This window comes from Phoenix dactylifera, chromosome 10, assembly GCF_009389715.1.
Source record: "Phoenix dactylifera cultivar Barhee BC4 chromosome 10, palm_55x_up_171113_PBpolish2nd_filt_p, whole genome shotgun sequence".
Taxonomy (NCBI): domain Eukaryota; kingdom Viridiplantae; phylum Streptophyta; class Magnoliopsida; order Arecales; family Arecaceae; genus Phoenix; species Phoenix dactylifera.
This window is the reverse complement of record NC_052401.1, coordinates 2,476,739-2,491,548: the sequence shown is the minus strand read 5'-3', so window position 1 is coordinate 2,491,548 and position 14,810 is coordinate 2,476,739. Positions and strand designations below refer to the sequence as shown.

Below are 14,810 nucleotides of genomic sequence, written 5' to 3'. Positions count from 1 at the left end.
ATATGCCAAGGAGAACCATGTTCTAGGCATTGGCTAAAACTAACTTCTTTTCCCATAGAAGTTATTTGCAAGATTTTTGTACAAACTTCTTGATTACGAAATGGATATCGGACTTGTGCCCCTTGCCTTTTTGTAAGTAAGACCGCACTTTAGGAATTTCTTTTTTCTTTTGCCTTTTTGTAAGGAAGACCCCACTTGTGCCCCTTGCCTCTTTGTTATTGTTATGAACTGACCAAATCGACCCATATCATGCCAAGACTTAATTGAAGTGCATCATATTGCAACTAATGACTTCAAAGAGAAATGATAGCTTTAACCAATACATACTTAAACAAATTAACTAGTGCTCCCATGAGTCTTGTCGAAATCTTTAAGATACATGATGTGATTCAATGACAATAGGTCCCGACTGGCTAAATGTACTGCAAATTAAGGGCATGTTTCCACAGGATACCTAAGCTTGATATATATATATATGTTAATTTCTTTAAAAATAAGTTAATTATTTTAAAATCAATGTTAGCCCATCCATATTGAAGTTCTAATTATTGGTACGATTTAAACTACATAAATATCTAAAAATCAAAATTCGTATTTTGGTGATTCCTAACTTTTGTATCAATTTAGTATAAAGATGAGTGGTATCAATTATACCAGCATGATAAAATACATAATAAAATATAAAGATTGAGAATCTAATTTTTGGATCACGATGTACATATATTAAAATATGAATAATTTGAATCCGCTAGATTTTGATGATGCGATCATAATAAGATACATTATTGTGCTTTTAAAAATGTCCATTTTGACATCTAATCAACAACTAGGTTAGAGAACATTAAAGTATATGAATTTTGATCTATATATATATATATATACACACACACACGGAGCTTGTTGCCTGAATATGAGGCGAGGAAGGTTCACGGCAGCTTGTTGCTTGAATAAAAGAGGTGAGGAAGGTGCACGGCAGTAGCATCAATTGCACTTTCCTTGGAATTATGTGCGAGAAAATGGAATTATTCAAAATCTGATTTTGTTCCATCTTAAACAACCTTTTTGGCTCCATTTGGAAGGTCGGTGAGTTCGATATACCTATTGCCAAAATAATCATCCATTTTTTTTTTTTAACTAGTACGGATCGATCATACCCGGCGTGAGCGGATAGACCCAATAAAGTCAAAAAATAGAATACCTCGGAGTGCCAAAGGCAGCTCCCCAACACCATACCATAAGGTACCTCCGGAGTGACAAGCTACAAACGCAGCTACCTAATTCGCATCACCGTTACCTTCACGGTAAATATGCGTGGCCTGAAAAGCCCATCCATCTCTCGCCATGGCCCAAATGTCACGGAGCAAGAGATGGTTACACCCGCCACCCCTTGGACCCTCTGGATCCAACTAATGGCTGAATCACCCTCCAGGATGATAGACCTAGCCCGTAAGACGCACCGGGCATAGCGAAGGCCCGCTCAGGCTGCACTCAGCTCCGCGCATGGAACAGAAGACGGATCCCGAATAATAAAATCTGCATCGCCCCTCGTACCACCATTCAGAACAGACTCATCGTTCGAGGGGAGATAAAATCAACGATCCCATTGCGGGCGGGCCACGGCTGTTTTTTTTATTACTATTTTTGGGGTACAGAAGGGAGTCAACGGATGGAAAAGAATAAAAAGAAGAGGGGAAACTCATACTTTTCTGTGCTCTTCTGAACGGCTTTTAAAAAGCTGGGATTTGTTTTGAAGATCTTGACCGTTCTTTTGATCTTATCTCCTCGGGAGAACCTTTCTTGCCCAGAAGGCCGTAGTGATCCCTGGACACGCTTTGCCGTCCAAAGCAAACGGCGTCTAAAACGGGGGACATATTTGGGACCGCTTCGGGATATCTGGAAACGGAACAACAGTTTTCACGTGACGGGGATTGATCGTTTTTAATTAGTGGTGGGGTCACGCATAGGGCGGAATATGATAGATAATTTTAAATTAGCGGCGGGCCTTCAGCTGTCAAATAAATTTTAAATTACCTTTAGAAAAAATAATCTATCTCTAGGATTTAGGAGGTTAGAAAATGGAGAGAGGGTTGGGTTACCCCTACACAGTTAATTATCATCTATAAAAAAATAAATATCATTTTTTTAATATTTTTTTAAAATAAAATAAAATGGTATTTTTATATTGTATACTAAGAAAGTCCAATAATTTGTTCTTGCTGATGATCTATTTCTATTGATTACATTCTTATCTTTAAAGAATAGAAATTATCATAGATTAGTTATTGTATCATAACTTTTCTTCTAAGGAAACAAACTACAAAGTGCTTCTTCTCGCATTAACAAATAAACTTTCTAGAGGTAACATAATTATTAGAAAAAGAATGACCTCAAAGAATTGCGCAGATCCTAAATGCTATTTTGAATGAAAAAAATTAGCAAATTATGTTTGAGAAACAAGGATGTTCCTTAGATCACAAGTTTTTGAAGTCCGACCGATTCTTGGTAAATATAAGCGAGTTGATCTCCTAGTCCTTCCCAAGATGGTGACCATTGACTTCTTCCATCACATGTATGGGAATGACATGCTCTTTTTCTCTTAATCATGGAATTGCAAAGTTATTGCACACTGATAGCAACTACAACCATAAATATAAACTAGGTATGAACGACTTTGAAACTAAAATGGAGGACTAATCTGATGATATAATTTAAAAAATATTTTTGAGATGTATTTTTTAGTTGAGTTTCCTAGAATACGATGCACTAAGTTTCACCGACACTTCTATTTTTAAAAGCTAATAATCTATTGGACATGTCATGACTTATCGATGATATAATTTGGATGGTTTTATATTGACGTCAACGTAGCAGCTCACCTAATCTCATTAGACCAGATTGTTATTGAGGGGAGTGACATTATAAACTTCAATTAATATTAGTTTAAAGCATCTTGGTTTGACTTAGTATGACTTGCATCGGAACCTCCTTGATTGGATCTCTCAAAAGATATTAAACTATGTTTCTTTTACTTTTCTCAATAACCTTTACATCCAAAGAAAAATGCGATGTGCACGTAAATCAATGTGCGAACCCGTGCAGGCGTGTATTTAGTCCCACATCGGTTATTCGCTGGGTAGATCTTGGGTACTTATACATGATCAAGGAATCCAAATAATACCTTCCGGCTAGCCATTTTGGGTGAGGTCTTAGGTTGTTACAAATGGTATTAGAGCGGACTCGGCCTATAATCTATGTGGACTAGGGGACACTGCAGCACGGATTCATTAGGGCTGACCATGGGCCAATCGTGGTGTTTGTGATTAGATTTGAATAGATATGAATCCTTAGCCTGACGAGGACGTCAGGGCTTGAACGGGGGAGTATGTGAGAACCCGTGCGGGCGTGTATTTAGTTCCACATCGATTATTCGCAAGATACATCTTGGGTACTTATATAGGATCAAGGAATCCAAATAATACCTTCCGGCTAGCCAGTTTGGATGAGGACCTAGATTGTTACTATCAACATTAACATGATTGTGTCGTACTTCTACAGTTTTACTGAGGAAATCACCAGCAATGTTAACAACCAGAAATTTTCAGCAATCACATAATTCACAAATGGACGGGACCAGGCTGTGACATCTCGAGTCTTCCATCAACGAGCAGTGGCAGTGGGGGTCGAAGTCATTGGTCGTATGCATTAGTGCTCTCTGCTGTCCGTCCATCGTGGATAACGATTTGGACACGCCGCTGCCGGTAGATGAAAGCCTGATGATGACCGTGCAGCGAAGACTTGGGAGAGGCAGTCGGTGCTCGCACTACCTTCACATTCCATTTCAAAGCACGCGAAAAAGATAAAAATTAAATAGCTCGTACCTACTTCAATAGTTCAATGACAAGAAAAAAGAAAAAGAAAAAGCGTTCACACCTACCAAAGACGCGTGCGTTGTTCTTCTTACAAGTTGGTTCGACTTAAACTGGCTCCGGATCAGCTTTCCATACGCGTCCAAGTATCCAACTTTATTACAAGTTTCATAATGAAAACATGGATCACCTTTCCTGTTTCCAAATCCTCTAGCATAGCATAAGACTTCAATGCACCCATCAAATTCTGCACCTCTGGACCGAAAGTGTTTGAAGAGCTTTAATGAGGGACCACGTTATTGTTATGATCTGATTCGAAGACCACTAGTCGGTCCATGACTGTCTGATTCGAAGCCCTGACATTTATTCCAAACGAAAAGGAAATCAGCCAAAACTTTTTCTCATGTCCAAACGAAGGATGGAGTTACCAGTCATGTGGCTCGATAAAGCCACTGGGTATTGGATACAACAATTTGGGTTTGCTTCTACCCTCATTCTGATATGGGCCAGTTTCGGGCCAGCGGGCTTCCTCCAATGCTGATTCTTAGGATGTCTCGGGCCTCTCGGAATTGGGTTGGGCCGGCCAGGCGCGGCCCGATATGCACGCGGTCGCGCACGCTTCACACTTTACTCCACCGTTGAGGCATGAAAAAAGGTGGGCTTTCTCCCCTCGCCGCCTCTCGTCTTCTGTACGGCGCTTCGATCTCGCCGCTTCCAGTCGCCCGCTTCTCGTCGCCTTCAACGGTAGGAAGAGAGGTGAGCGGAGGACTCCTCTCGGAGGTGGCGGGCTCGGGACCGGTTGGTGGACCGAATCTTCTTCGGAACCACCGGTGCTTCTTGCCTTCAAGAGCCGGTTCTGGACCCGCCTCGTTGCTTTCTAATTATCAACCAGCCGGGATTCCCTTCTTTTCATTTTCTAGATTAGCTTTAGCTCTCTTCTACTCTTTGTTTCTTGGTTTTGTTAGCCATGTCGGTCTATAGTTTAAAACGCACATTTCCTGTTTGAATTAATGCGCGAAAGGTTCTCATAGCTTCGCCCGCATCAAAATGTGGTGGCCTTTGATTTCGGTGCTACGTTTTGCTTCTATTTACGGTTTACGGTCGACATAACAAGTCCACAAAAGTTCTGGAGGAGATGAGCCCGAAATCAATGCCTTCCGGGGCCCATTTATAGTAAACGACCTCTGGATCTACCGTTGGGAGTTTCAGAGGGGTCTCAGCTAAAGAATGAATTGTCATATGGAGGGCATCTGTTTGCTGTTGGCTTGCATGATATGATTACGTAGCTTAGTTGACTGAATCAATGACTATGTATCGATCCACTGAATGCTGCTTCCTTTTTTAATGAAAATATCCAGGCTTCAAGTCATATCTGCATTGTAATTTCTGGAATCCTTCTCGGTTGCTGAAGAGGGAGAGTTGCCAATCAGGCAATCATGGATGGTATGTGTTGTTTTTGACTCTCTCTTGGTTTTCTTTTTTCCTCTTCTTATGCATACTAGTGCGATGGTTCATTAATTATCCTTTAAAATGGCTTCTAAAGCAACTCGTTGGATTTACATTTTGTATAAATGGGCTTCTCAAGATCAATCATTAGTGGAAGGCCAGTCAGTGGTCAAGATCAGTGTATCCCTCATCTGCTTGATAGATTTCAATGGCATTTATATGTGTGTGGTTTTCTCCATTTGCAAATTCTGTGATAGTTTGCTCTTCAATACATGAATAAAGGATTTGAAGCTGTTTCAATCTGAATTTGTGTTTATGTCATGTTTTAGTTGATTCACAGCCAACCATGGAGGAAACCATCCTAGTCGGTGACGACCTTATGTTGGGGCCACCTTCACCTGTTATACCCCCGGAGATTGCATCTCATGTTCTCGAAGGTGTTGATTTATGTGATGGAATACTGAGGAATCTCTTCTTGTGTAAGTGGCATTTAGTGAAACAAAAAAAAAGGATGTTACAAATGTAAATCATTATAGTGGAATAGATTGTTGAGGCCATCAATAGAATATACAAGGTCATTCTTTCATTTTAAAATGGAATGAGGAAATTGACTTTTTGTCGTGCTCTAGGCCTGCAAATCAATGATATCGAGCCATTTTGCCAAGATGAGATTGTTTTGTATAGACAATGTGCCGAGAAAAGGGTTAGCAATATTCACTTATTCGCCTTGGAATATATGTCTGTGGCCTACTTATTTTGCTTGTTGCCTTGACATTCTCTTTGGGTCTCTGAATTCACTTGCAGGATAAGGAGCTAAGACGACGACTCCAGGATAGTGAGCATAAGTTGGGATTGTGTATGCCTTTGGAACAAGCAAAGGATAGAGCTGCACAACTCCAATCCGAAGTTGCATTGTTAGAGAGGTGCAACCTTTAGACCCTTAATTGTTTGTAGGAAATCTGGTGTAACCAATGAACCAAGGGAGCTAGTAGAATCTTGTTAGTTGTTCAAATTTTTAATACCTGGATCCTTTTAAATGGAGCATTTGTATTCATGAGTGCTGCATATATAACTGTAAAAGCAGCTTATGTACTTAGGAAAAGGATCATGGACGGCATGCTAATTTCCCACTTGGAATTTGTTTCTTAAAGTAAGAGTTGGATCTGATTTAGACAGCATAGATGTTGATCATGGTTTTCTTATATATTGTTGCATTAACTGGGTGTAGTGATTAGCTGAATATGGAGAGAAAAGGATCCATGCTTACATGCTTATTTGTCACATCTATTCTTTTCTTTTTGATAATAGTTTATTTTATTAAAGTGGAGCATAACAGCATTCTTCATACATAAAGGATGATCTATTTTTTAAACAAAATTCTGTTCTACAATTTATGCACTGTAAATGTTCATTTGCTGACAAATTAGCTCTCTATAGTAACAACTAAGAATATCGGCAAGGTAAAATAAAATAAAATAAAAACATTGTAGCGAGTTGCATTATCATTTATTTGATTATAAAGTCACTCCTTTTTACGTTCACTATATATTAAGTTTCTGTGTTCTTAATCTTTCAGGCGCATGATTCTTGCAAGTGGAATTGAAGGCATGGAGGGATTTCGCCAGCGATGGAGCTTACATGGGCGCCTTGAGGATGCCAAGTACTCTTTCATCAAGTTTTCTTTTTTGATTTAGAAATTGAAAAAAAATTAAAAGTTCGAACTAAAATCAACTCGTTCCTGTGGTTAAAATCAAACTGCTCCTCAGTCATGAATGCAAGTATTCTTCGAATCTTGTGATGACAAGCTCTGGTGTTCATATATGCTTTGAGCTGCATGGCATTGCATGTGTGCCTTAATTCGCCGTGCATTGATGTGATCCTAGATGTAGTTCCCAGCATTTCAAGTTTGTGCCAATTGAGTTAACACTTGCTACATGTTCATATTCAAACTGAAACCTTGTCGATCTTTTTTTATCTGATGTCTGCTTTTGTCTTGTGCAGAAAAAGACTAGAAGCTTTGAACCAGGGAATTGGAAAGAGGAAAATTGAAGAGCCCCAAGGAGAGTCTAAAGGAGATCCAGTTAAAAAGAAATGGTTTTTTGGTAACTTTATTTTAAAGGAAAAACCTGTCCAGCGGTGAAGCATGGTATTTATCTCTCTTTCTGTGTTCAGAAAGCGTATAAGTAGTTCTTTCCCCACCAAAAAAAAGACAATTATTATGAACTTGTAAGTAGTTCGTGTTCAGAAAACGCATATATATAAATATTTGATGTTAAGAGTCCACTTCGAATCGAGCCAGGGTCGTGTGCAGCTTAACTCATATTCGATTGGAGTCGGCTCGAGGTGTATAAACTTATATACAACCCATTCATGTCATGGATTGGTCTTGCCCGAAGAATACCTTCTGTCCAGAGAAAGAGCTTTATTTAGATTTTGACCTTAAATCTTATCGAGAGTAGTGTCGGTAAGCTCTATGGGGTAGCAAAAATAGGCAATGCAGGTCGGACTTCGAGCCAACTAATATATTTTGACATCCTATCCTTGGTCAGCAAAAATTCCTTTTCTTGCAGGCCAATCGAGCCAACTTGTATAAAAGAGATTCGGTAGCCGTCTTTTTTTCCCCCCTTTTGGGCCCATGGCCATCCCGAGTCCACTGGTTGGCTTAGCGCCAAGGCCACCAAGAAAGAAATCCTGCCGGACTTCCTAAACAAGTTGTAGCTTCAACATCCTTTTTGTACATTTATTTTCTGATGCTTACGGATATATTTATTCTTGATTGGTATGATAAATTTATTAAAAAAAAAAAAACAGCTCACTGCACTTTCTGCTGAAGCAAAATATAGCTTGTAGGAAAACGCCTTTAATCTTTATCACTAGCAAAATTTGCATCTACATGACCAACCACTACTACCACCATTATAGAAAGCAACAATAATAATACCCTTGAAACAATGATCTACTTTATAGGATTCCAATGATCTCAACCTGGATTTGCCATATACCGACTGAACGAGATCGACTGCTTGAGCAATTTTAAGCCTACTACAAGCCTTCAACTTGATAGAAAGGAATACCACCACCAACATAGATTAGCAAGATCATGAAGCCGTCATTCTTAAATTTACACACATTCTCATGATGATCAACTTCACATCTATAAAATCTCAAGCTCACAATTCAAATGGTTGCTCGTTTTAGATGTGATATGCTTGATATGCAAAACTATAACACACAACAAGAAAATAATTGTCATATATGGAATATGATGTAACCTATGGAGATAGGTGGGTTTGCTAAGGCAAATCTTCCGGTGTATATTCCTGAAAATTCCTTTGGAACATTCCAATAGAATTTCCTTTTCTTTTTATTTCACTTGTTAAATTTTCTACCTTTCTTGTTTTCTTGTTGGTATGCGACCTACTCTTGTAACCATCTAAACAACATGGCAACTAAAATGGTCAGATATCTCATCTGTTATATTTTTCAGTTGGAAAGGGGATTACTAATGACATTTTTAGTTATTTAGAACATGAAACGAAAAAGGATTAATCAAGAACTTCTTTTGACTCCAAGGCATGAATAGATACGCCAACAATTTCTACAGAGTCCAGGTATTACCATTAGTCATATTCACTAACTTCACATAGAGAAAACCACATTATTCAATCCTTTCATTCATAAATGATTACCTTTGTACCAATGCTAGTACGCAACAGGAATAAAATGAATGATGCGGTGCGATAGTAGGTTACTCTACTCTTGCCAGTATGATAAATTGGATATAGATACTAACAATAAGATTTCATTTTTGAACAAAAATTCATTGTTTGATTTATTTCATTTTATTCAGAAAAGGATACATATTACACCACAACTTAAAATTAGAAAATAGATTTCAAAAAATGATAGATCTATTCACTTTAATGACAAGTTATATCAACTTAGGGGTGCGATTAGGCCAGATCCGGGTTCTCGTAAACCCAGACCTAGCCCAATTGTGTAGGTTCTGTACATATTTTTGGTAATATTAGGACCCGAGCATTATCTAATACATACTGAGTTTGGATCGATGTGGATAAGGCCAGGGTTCTCATCGGCTATCAAATTTTTTTTTTTGGAAAATCAAGTAAAACTTTGAGAATATTAAAAATTAAAATATCCGGTTACATTCTTCAAAAATTAAATCCTGAACAATAAGTACTGTATAGTGTTAACCATATAACAACGGTTGACTAAAAATTGAAAAGACACTTGGTTTAGAGTCAAAAAAAATCTCGAATGACATGTTAAAGAGATAAGTAGGAAAGAAACATTTAAATTGGTCTAGATCTAAGACAGGAAATTTTGGTAGATTTACAACTAAAAACAGTATTTGCTAACATAATGGTGGCAACAACATAATAATATAGATTATTGATCCAAAATCTAGCTCAAACCCAATATAACAGCTACAGGTACATAAAAATGGAATGAATTATCTTTCTAATAGACAAATCCAATCGAAACTAAAAATATGAAATTCAAAGGAATTGAATAGGTAATGATACTCCATCCAAAGAGGACCCATATAAACATGTCAAATGAAGTAAGCTAAAAATATTTCTAGGTTTTGCTAGCATTGCTTTTTTGACTGTTTATAGATGCCAGGTGATGCTTCATGATGCCCATTCATGAGTCATGACATCCACTGACACTATACAATTTCACAATCTGAAAATCAGATTGTGGTAACTTTCTGAAGATCCCACAATAGGCCTCAACAAGTTTATGTAGTCAACAAAATAGACAAGTAGCTAAGAGATTATATCATATTAACTGCAAAATGTTCACAATCATTCATAGCACACTTCACAGACAAAAGGTTACATAAATGTGGACCAAGTAGTGGTTCATCAGTTTACAGGAGATAGTAGACATAAGTTAACAGTCATGCAGCAGTAGGAGAAGCAGCTGCTGCTGCTGCAGGAGCAGTCTCCTTGGTTGCTGGTTCTGCATCCCAGAACGAAGTTTTCTTTCCTGTCTTTGAAACAGTCTGTAGAACAGCATCAGGTTTTACATTGCCTTTCACAGTTACCTTCTGCTCCTCCAGGTTCACATCGAAGGATTCGACACCTGAGAAAAATGACAAACAAGCAGGTATCTTAAACAAACTGATTCTGGCAGACATGTTTTAGGCCCCATGCATCATATAATGGGTCTGAAAAGTTGGCAGCGATAAAATTTTTCCTATACATCAGATGTCATTTGACATCTCCATTCAAAAACAAGTATCTTACAGAAGTGAAATTTGTGAAAATCACAGCACCAGGAAAAGAAATGTGTAGAGTTACAACCTTCCATTTTGCCAAGGACCCTCTTGACAGCTCCAACACAGCCTTGACAGGACATGCCAACTTTAAGGACCACAGTCTATGTAAAGAAGTGAACCAAAAAGAAAATAAGTCATCAAGACATCAGATAAAAAACAGTGAAAAGAAGCACTTAAGGTTTAAAATAGATACAGCAGATCCTTTCATCAAAATGTTCTCAACATAAACAAACCAAATTGCTTCTGCTGCTGGCATCTCCAACCTCCATGCATTTTTTAACATGTATTAGAAATTCATAAAAAAAAATGAAGAGGAAAAAAGAAGCCACAGACTTTTTAGTCGACAGAAGGCCAAATGCAGTTATGTCCCAATCATGATCAAAATAACAAGCTCAACTTTGGCCAGTGTACACAGGAGAAACGAGGCCACTGCAAATGTCATGGTCTAGATGGTAATGGCATAACAAAAACAGGGAAGGCATTGGTATGAAGAAGCCCTGTGTTTTAAATATATTACAAATAAGGAGTGGCAGGGCCAAACAAACAAAAAAAAGAAAAAAATGTAAATATTATTGGATAAAGCTTGCCACTGGTGGCAACTTATATTAGCTAATCTTGAAACGAGCAATAAACAAAGGAATTGTTACAGTTAATATTAAATAAATATTTTCTCTTTCAAAAGAAGATTCAGTCATCTGTTGAAGTGCAGGAGGAACTTTCACTCTTTATTGCAAATACACTATATAGTGATCTTTACTATAGCATCTTTGACTTCACAGTTCTTGGTTTCACAAATTCCCTAATGAACTTCTTTAGCTTCTATTGCACGACACCAGTGATGAGATTCTGATTGTTTCAAGCAGTAATGATGACTTGTCAACAAATAACTAGCTTGCATGAAACAATTGCCCAAACTTTGCTTCTAATTACATCAAGAGTAGTTTTCATCTTAAGTGGTTATCTTAGATGTTTGCTACATGCAGAAGTTAAAATTAACATCTGTAAACTCCAGCTCACGTTAAAGAAAATAAACAAAGATCACATTGTTAAGGAGAAATTTTCATTACATATAAAGTTGTACTGATGATAAAAATAACAGAAGAAAGATTGTTTTTATGGGACATAAACTCCATTCCAGTCATAATGTTAGTGTATCACTATGTCTCCTTTTATATTTAAATTCTAGCGTTTACTAAGTCCGTATGACCTGGAAAATGCCCTCACAATTTACAACAACAGCAACAACAAAAAACACAATCCTTATAGTTCATTCACTTTTCTCAGCTGTTACACATCTGCAAGAATGACATAAGCAAATGCAAGAAAGATAAATGCAAATAAGGTGAAAAAATGAAAAGCTTGGTTGGCAACAAACAAGGTACTATGGAGAACATTTGCACAAAGAGACATATATAATAGATCCTTCCACAATTGGTGCATACTAACTAACGCATTTGCTAACTACTAAATGGAATCTATGCGGCCTTCCTCATACTCTTCATAGATAATAGTAGATAAACACTCAGTCATCAAGGATCCATCTTGCCTTTATTTAACAGCAATAACCTCAGGTACTGTAAATATAATGGGTGAGGGATATATGATGTAATGGACATATGAGAGATAGAGAGAGAGAGTACAGCAGGAGGATCTTTCTAGAATCTCATGAAATAGGTGCTCAGGTGCTCAATTTTGACGTAGTTTCAATACATGAACTCCTACCACATCAGAGTTTGCACATGCTTAGGTCAAGTAATGCACAATCTTTTCCACAAAGAAAAAGAAAAATATAGTCAATAACTCATGCACCACTCTATCTTGACCTCTATCTTCCACATTGTAAAATATAGGGACTTCAACTAACATGATAACCTAGTATCCTAAAGAATAGATAAAAGCTGATGGAAATCAACCCTCTTGTCAATAAACTTAAAGCTCATAGAAACTAACCCTATCATGTGGAGAAGAACCATGTAAACACGAGAGAGAGATGGTATAAAACCATTTCTAAGAAAATCTTATGATAGGGCTCAGACAAGTTTTAGTTTCTTTGTTTGCCTTCTTTTTTCTCCACAAACGTCCATAATGATCTCAATCTTCTTGCCCCAAATTTGGTCTTTTGCATAATCAATAAGCTAAGCTATTCTATCACTAAAATATAACCTATCAGTATCAGGCTTATTACTACTATTGCCTCAAGCTACCAAGTTTGGTACATATACTGATATCAATTACTAAACCATACCTCATTAGTCATTACTTAGAAGAACGGCATCAATCTTATAATCCAATAATCAAATCTTTTCACCCATAAACCTATGCCAATTTCAACAAGCATAATCGCAAATCCCAGCCAAGAACAAGAACAAAATCTATATAGACATAAAGCAAATCACATCACTCTAACAATACAATTCAAAACAGATGTAAACATTTAATCTAATCTATCCCAGACGATTTAACCATGTAAACATACAAGAATAGATCACTTATCACAGAAAAAACGGGAATTAAAATTCCAAATCTCTATCCAATTGAAAAAACCTAAAAAAATATATATTTCTCTAAACCTATAGAGGAAAAACTTCTACAGCCCTGTTCTCCTTAAACAAGAAGACGATCAGACAAAATTAGTACGATACAAGACGAGAACCAGAACATGAATAGGTATGCCGGTTCTTCCCGACCAAGGATCCGAGCAAACGAACCCTAAATTCGATTCAACCCCATGGAGTTATAATTACAAGAATATCAAGAAGTCAAGAAAAAGGAACGAGAATTGGATCATGCATCAAGATCGCGGTTCTCCACCACCAATAATACGATCAAATGAACCCTATTTTCGATTCAACTCCAATAATAATGCGATGATAAAAAATCTAGAAATAATGACATAAATTTCAAGAACCAAGAGCAAGAACAAGAATTTGATAAGGAAACGAAATCCTAGACAGCCGTGGCAAAGGGGAGGCGGGTCGCAGAAGAATACCTCAGCCATCGCGTAGATTAATCTTCCTACCGACTCCGAGGTACGCCGGGGACCCTGGCTCCGGGGGTATTTAAATGGAGCGAGGGGAGGGGTCAAAAGGTGCGGTGGCGCACGATAACATAAAAGTCCCGGACCAGCGGCTATCGTGCGCCCACGATTTGTTTCTGGCGTGACATTTACGTAAATATGCTGCACTTTCATGGCACCTTCCTGGCACATCGCTAATCCGCCCTCGATTTATCTTAAGATTCGTGCAATGTTAGAGTGAACGGCGATGCTTTCTCTCGCGTGGCATCCTCCTGCGTGGCCGCGCATCCGGAAAGGTGGGTCGGCAAGCGCGCAGTACGAAGTACAAATTGTTGGGGGTACGAATTTTGTTAAGTTGTTGCTTTTTATGGTATATCGTAACGGTTGATGCAGTTTACAGTTGACACGTCATTAATTAGGGCAACTGGCCACTTGATTAGCGGAGCCAATGCACCTTCCGTGAAAATATTATCGCGTGATCTACCAACTCAGTTACAGGTCGATAGAGGTGTGTAAAATTATTGGCTCAACCGTCAGCGTGACTCTAACTAATCTCTACGGTTAGATTTAAATCGATTTTTCTAAAATCGGATTGGTATCTGCTTGAGAAATATCTGAATTGAAAAAATTCGTCTCGCCTCCCATTTAAATATTTAGAAAAGTATTTTAAACCAAACTGAACCGACCCCCATATGTTAGCCTTCTTTCATATAAAGCCCGTTCGGGCTTTACTTTAAAAAGGGCCGAAGTCTCCTCTTTCTCTCCCACTCATTCTCTCTCTATATTCCTCCGTAGAGGGAAGAAGAAACCCTCATGCAAGAGGGTATACGGCTCCCCGTAAATAGAACGAGCGCGAAGCTCCATGGCTCTGCCCCCCAGGCACTAGCTGGGCCACTATGGTCTACCGGCAGAGAGGCCCAAAAAGCTGGCCTGAAATTTAGGCCTTTTTTCAGGCCGAAAGCTGGAAAGACGAATGCTTTTGGGCCTAATACCAAGCTGAGCCAAGCCTGGATGGGCTCGACCCTGGAACTCTCGGGCTTGCTTCCGGAAAGGACGGCCTTGGGCTAAAAGATCGAACACCTTTCTCCGAACAGTTCTGAGCACTTCCAAGGTTCCGTCATTGATGTGGCTACTACAAGAGAGATGGATCCCAGGCCTTGCTGGGCTCTACTCC

At 38.4% G+C, this 14,810-nt stretch overlaps 2 protein-coding genes across 3 annotated transcripts; one reads left to right on the top strand and one right to left on the bottom strand.

Annotated features, from left to right (window-relative positions):
* Positions 1-4,501: 4,501 nt before the first annotated feature.
* Positions 4,502-7,702, top strand: LOC103703072. 2 transcript variants are annotated; one of them, XM_008785770.4, is made up of 7 exons: positions 4,502-4,622; positions 5,225-5,309; positions 5,642-5,791; positions 5,942-6,015; positions 6,117-6,235; positions 6,889-6,972; positions 7,314-7,702. In XM_008785770.4, exons 2-7 carry the CDS (start codon positions 5,303-5,305, stop codon positions 7,450-7,452), a joined length of 573 nt encoding a protein of 190 aa, XP_008783992.1. In that variant the 5' UTR covers positions 4,502-4,622; positions 5,225-5,302; the 3' UTR covers positions 7,453-7,702. The 2 variants fall into 2 exon arrangements, with proteins under 2 accessions (XP_008783992.1, XP_038986691.1); XM_039130763.1 differs by having other exon boundaries at positions 4,528-4,610.
* Positions 7,703-10,094: 2,392 nt separating this feature from the next.
* Positions 10,095-13,766, bottom strand: LOC103703074 (copper transport protein ATX1). The gene is made up of 3 exons (XM_008785772.4): positions 13,610-13,766; positions 10,646-10,721; positions 10,095-10,424 (listed from the first exon to the last, which is right to left on the bottom strand). The coding sequence occupies exons 1-3, from the start codon at positions 13,616-13,618 to the stop codon at positions 10,240-10,242; spliced, it is 270 nt and encodes an 89-aa protein (XP_008783994.1). The 5' UTR covers positions 13,619-13,766; the 3' UTR covers positions 10,095-10,239.
* Between the last annotated feature and the right edge of the window lie 1,044 nt (positions 13,767-14,810).

Bases quoted from the DNA above. Each gene is read 5' to 3' on its own strand.
- LOC103703072 (XM_008785770.4), top strand. The intron at 5,792-5,941 runs GTAAGTGGCATT...GTCGTGCTCTAG, and splicing joins ACTGAGGAATCTCTTCTTGT to GCCTGCAAATCAATGATATC. The intron at 6,236-6,888 runs GTGCAACCTTTA...TTAATCTTTCAG, and splicing joins GAAGTTGCATTGTTAGAGAG to GCGCATGATTCTTGCAAGTG.
- LOC103703074 (XM_008785772.4), bottom strand. The intron at 10,425-10,645 runs GTTGTAACTCTA...CATTTTTCTCAG, and splicing joins GGTCCTTGGCAAAATGGAAG to GTGTCGAATCCTTCGATGTG.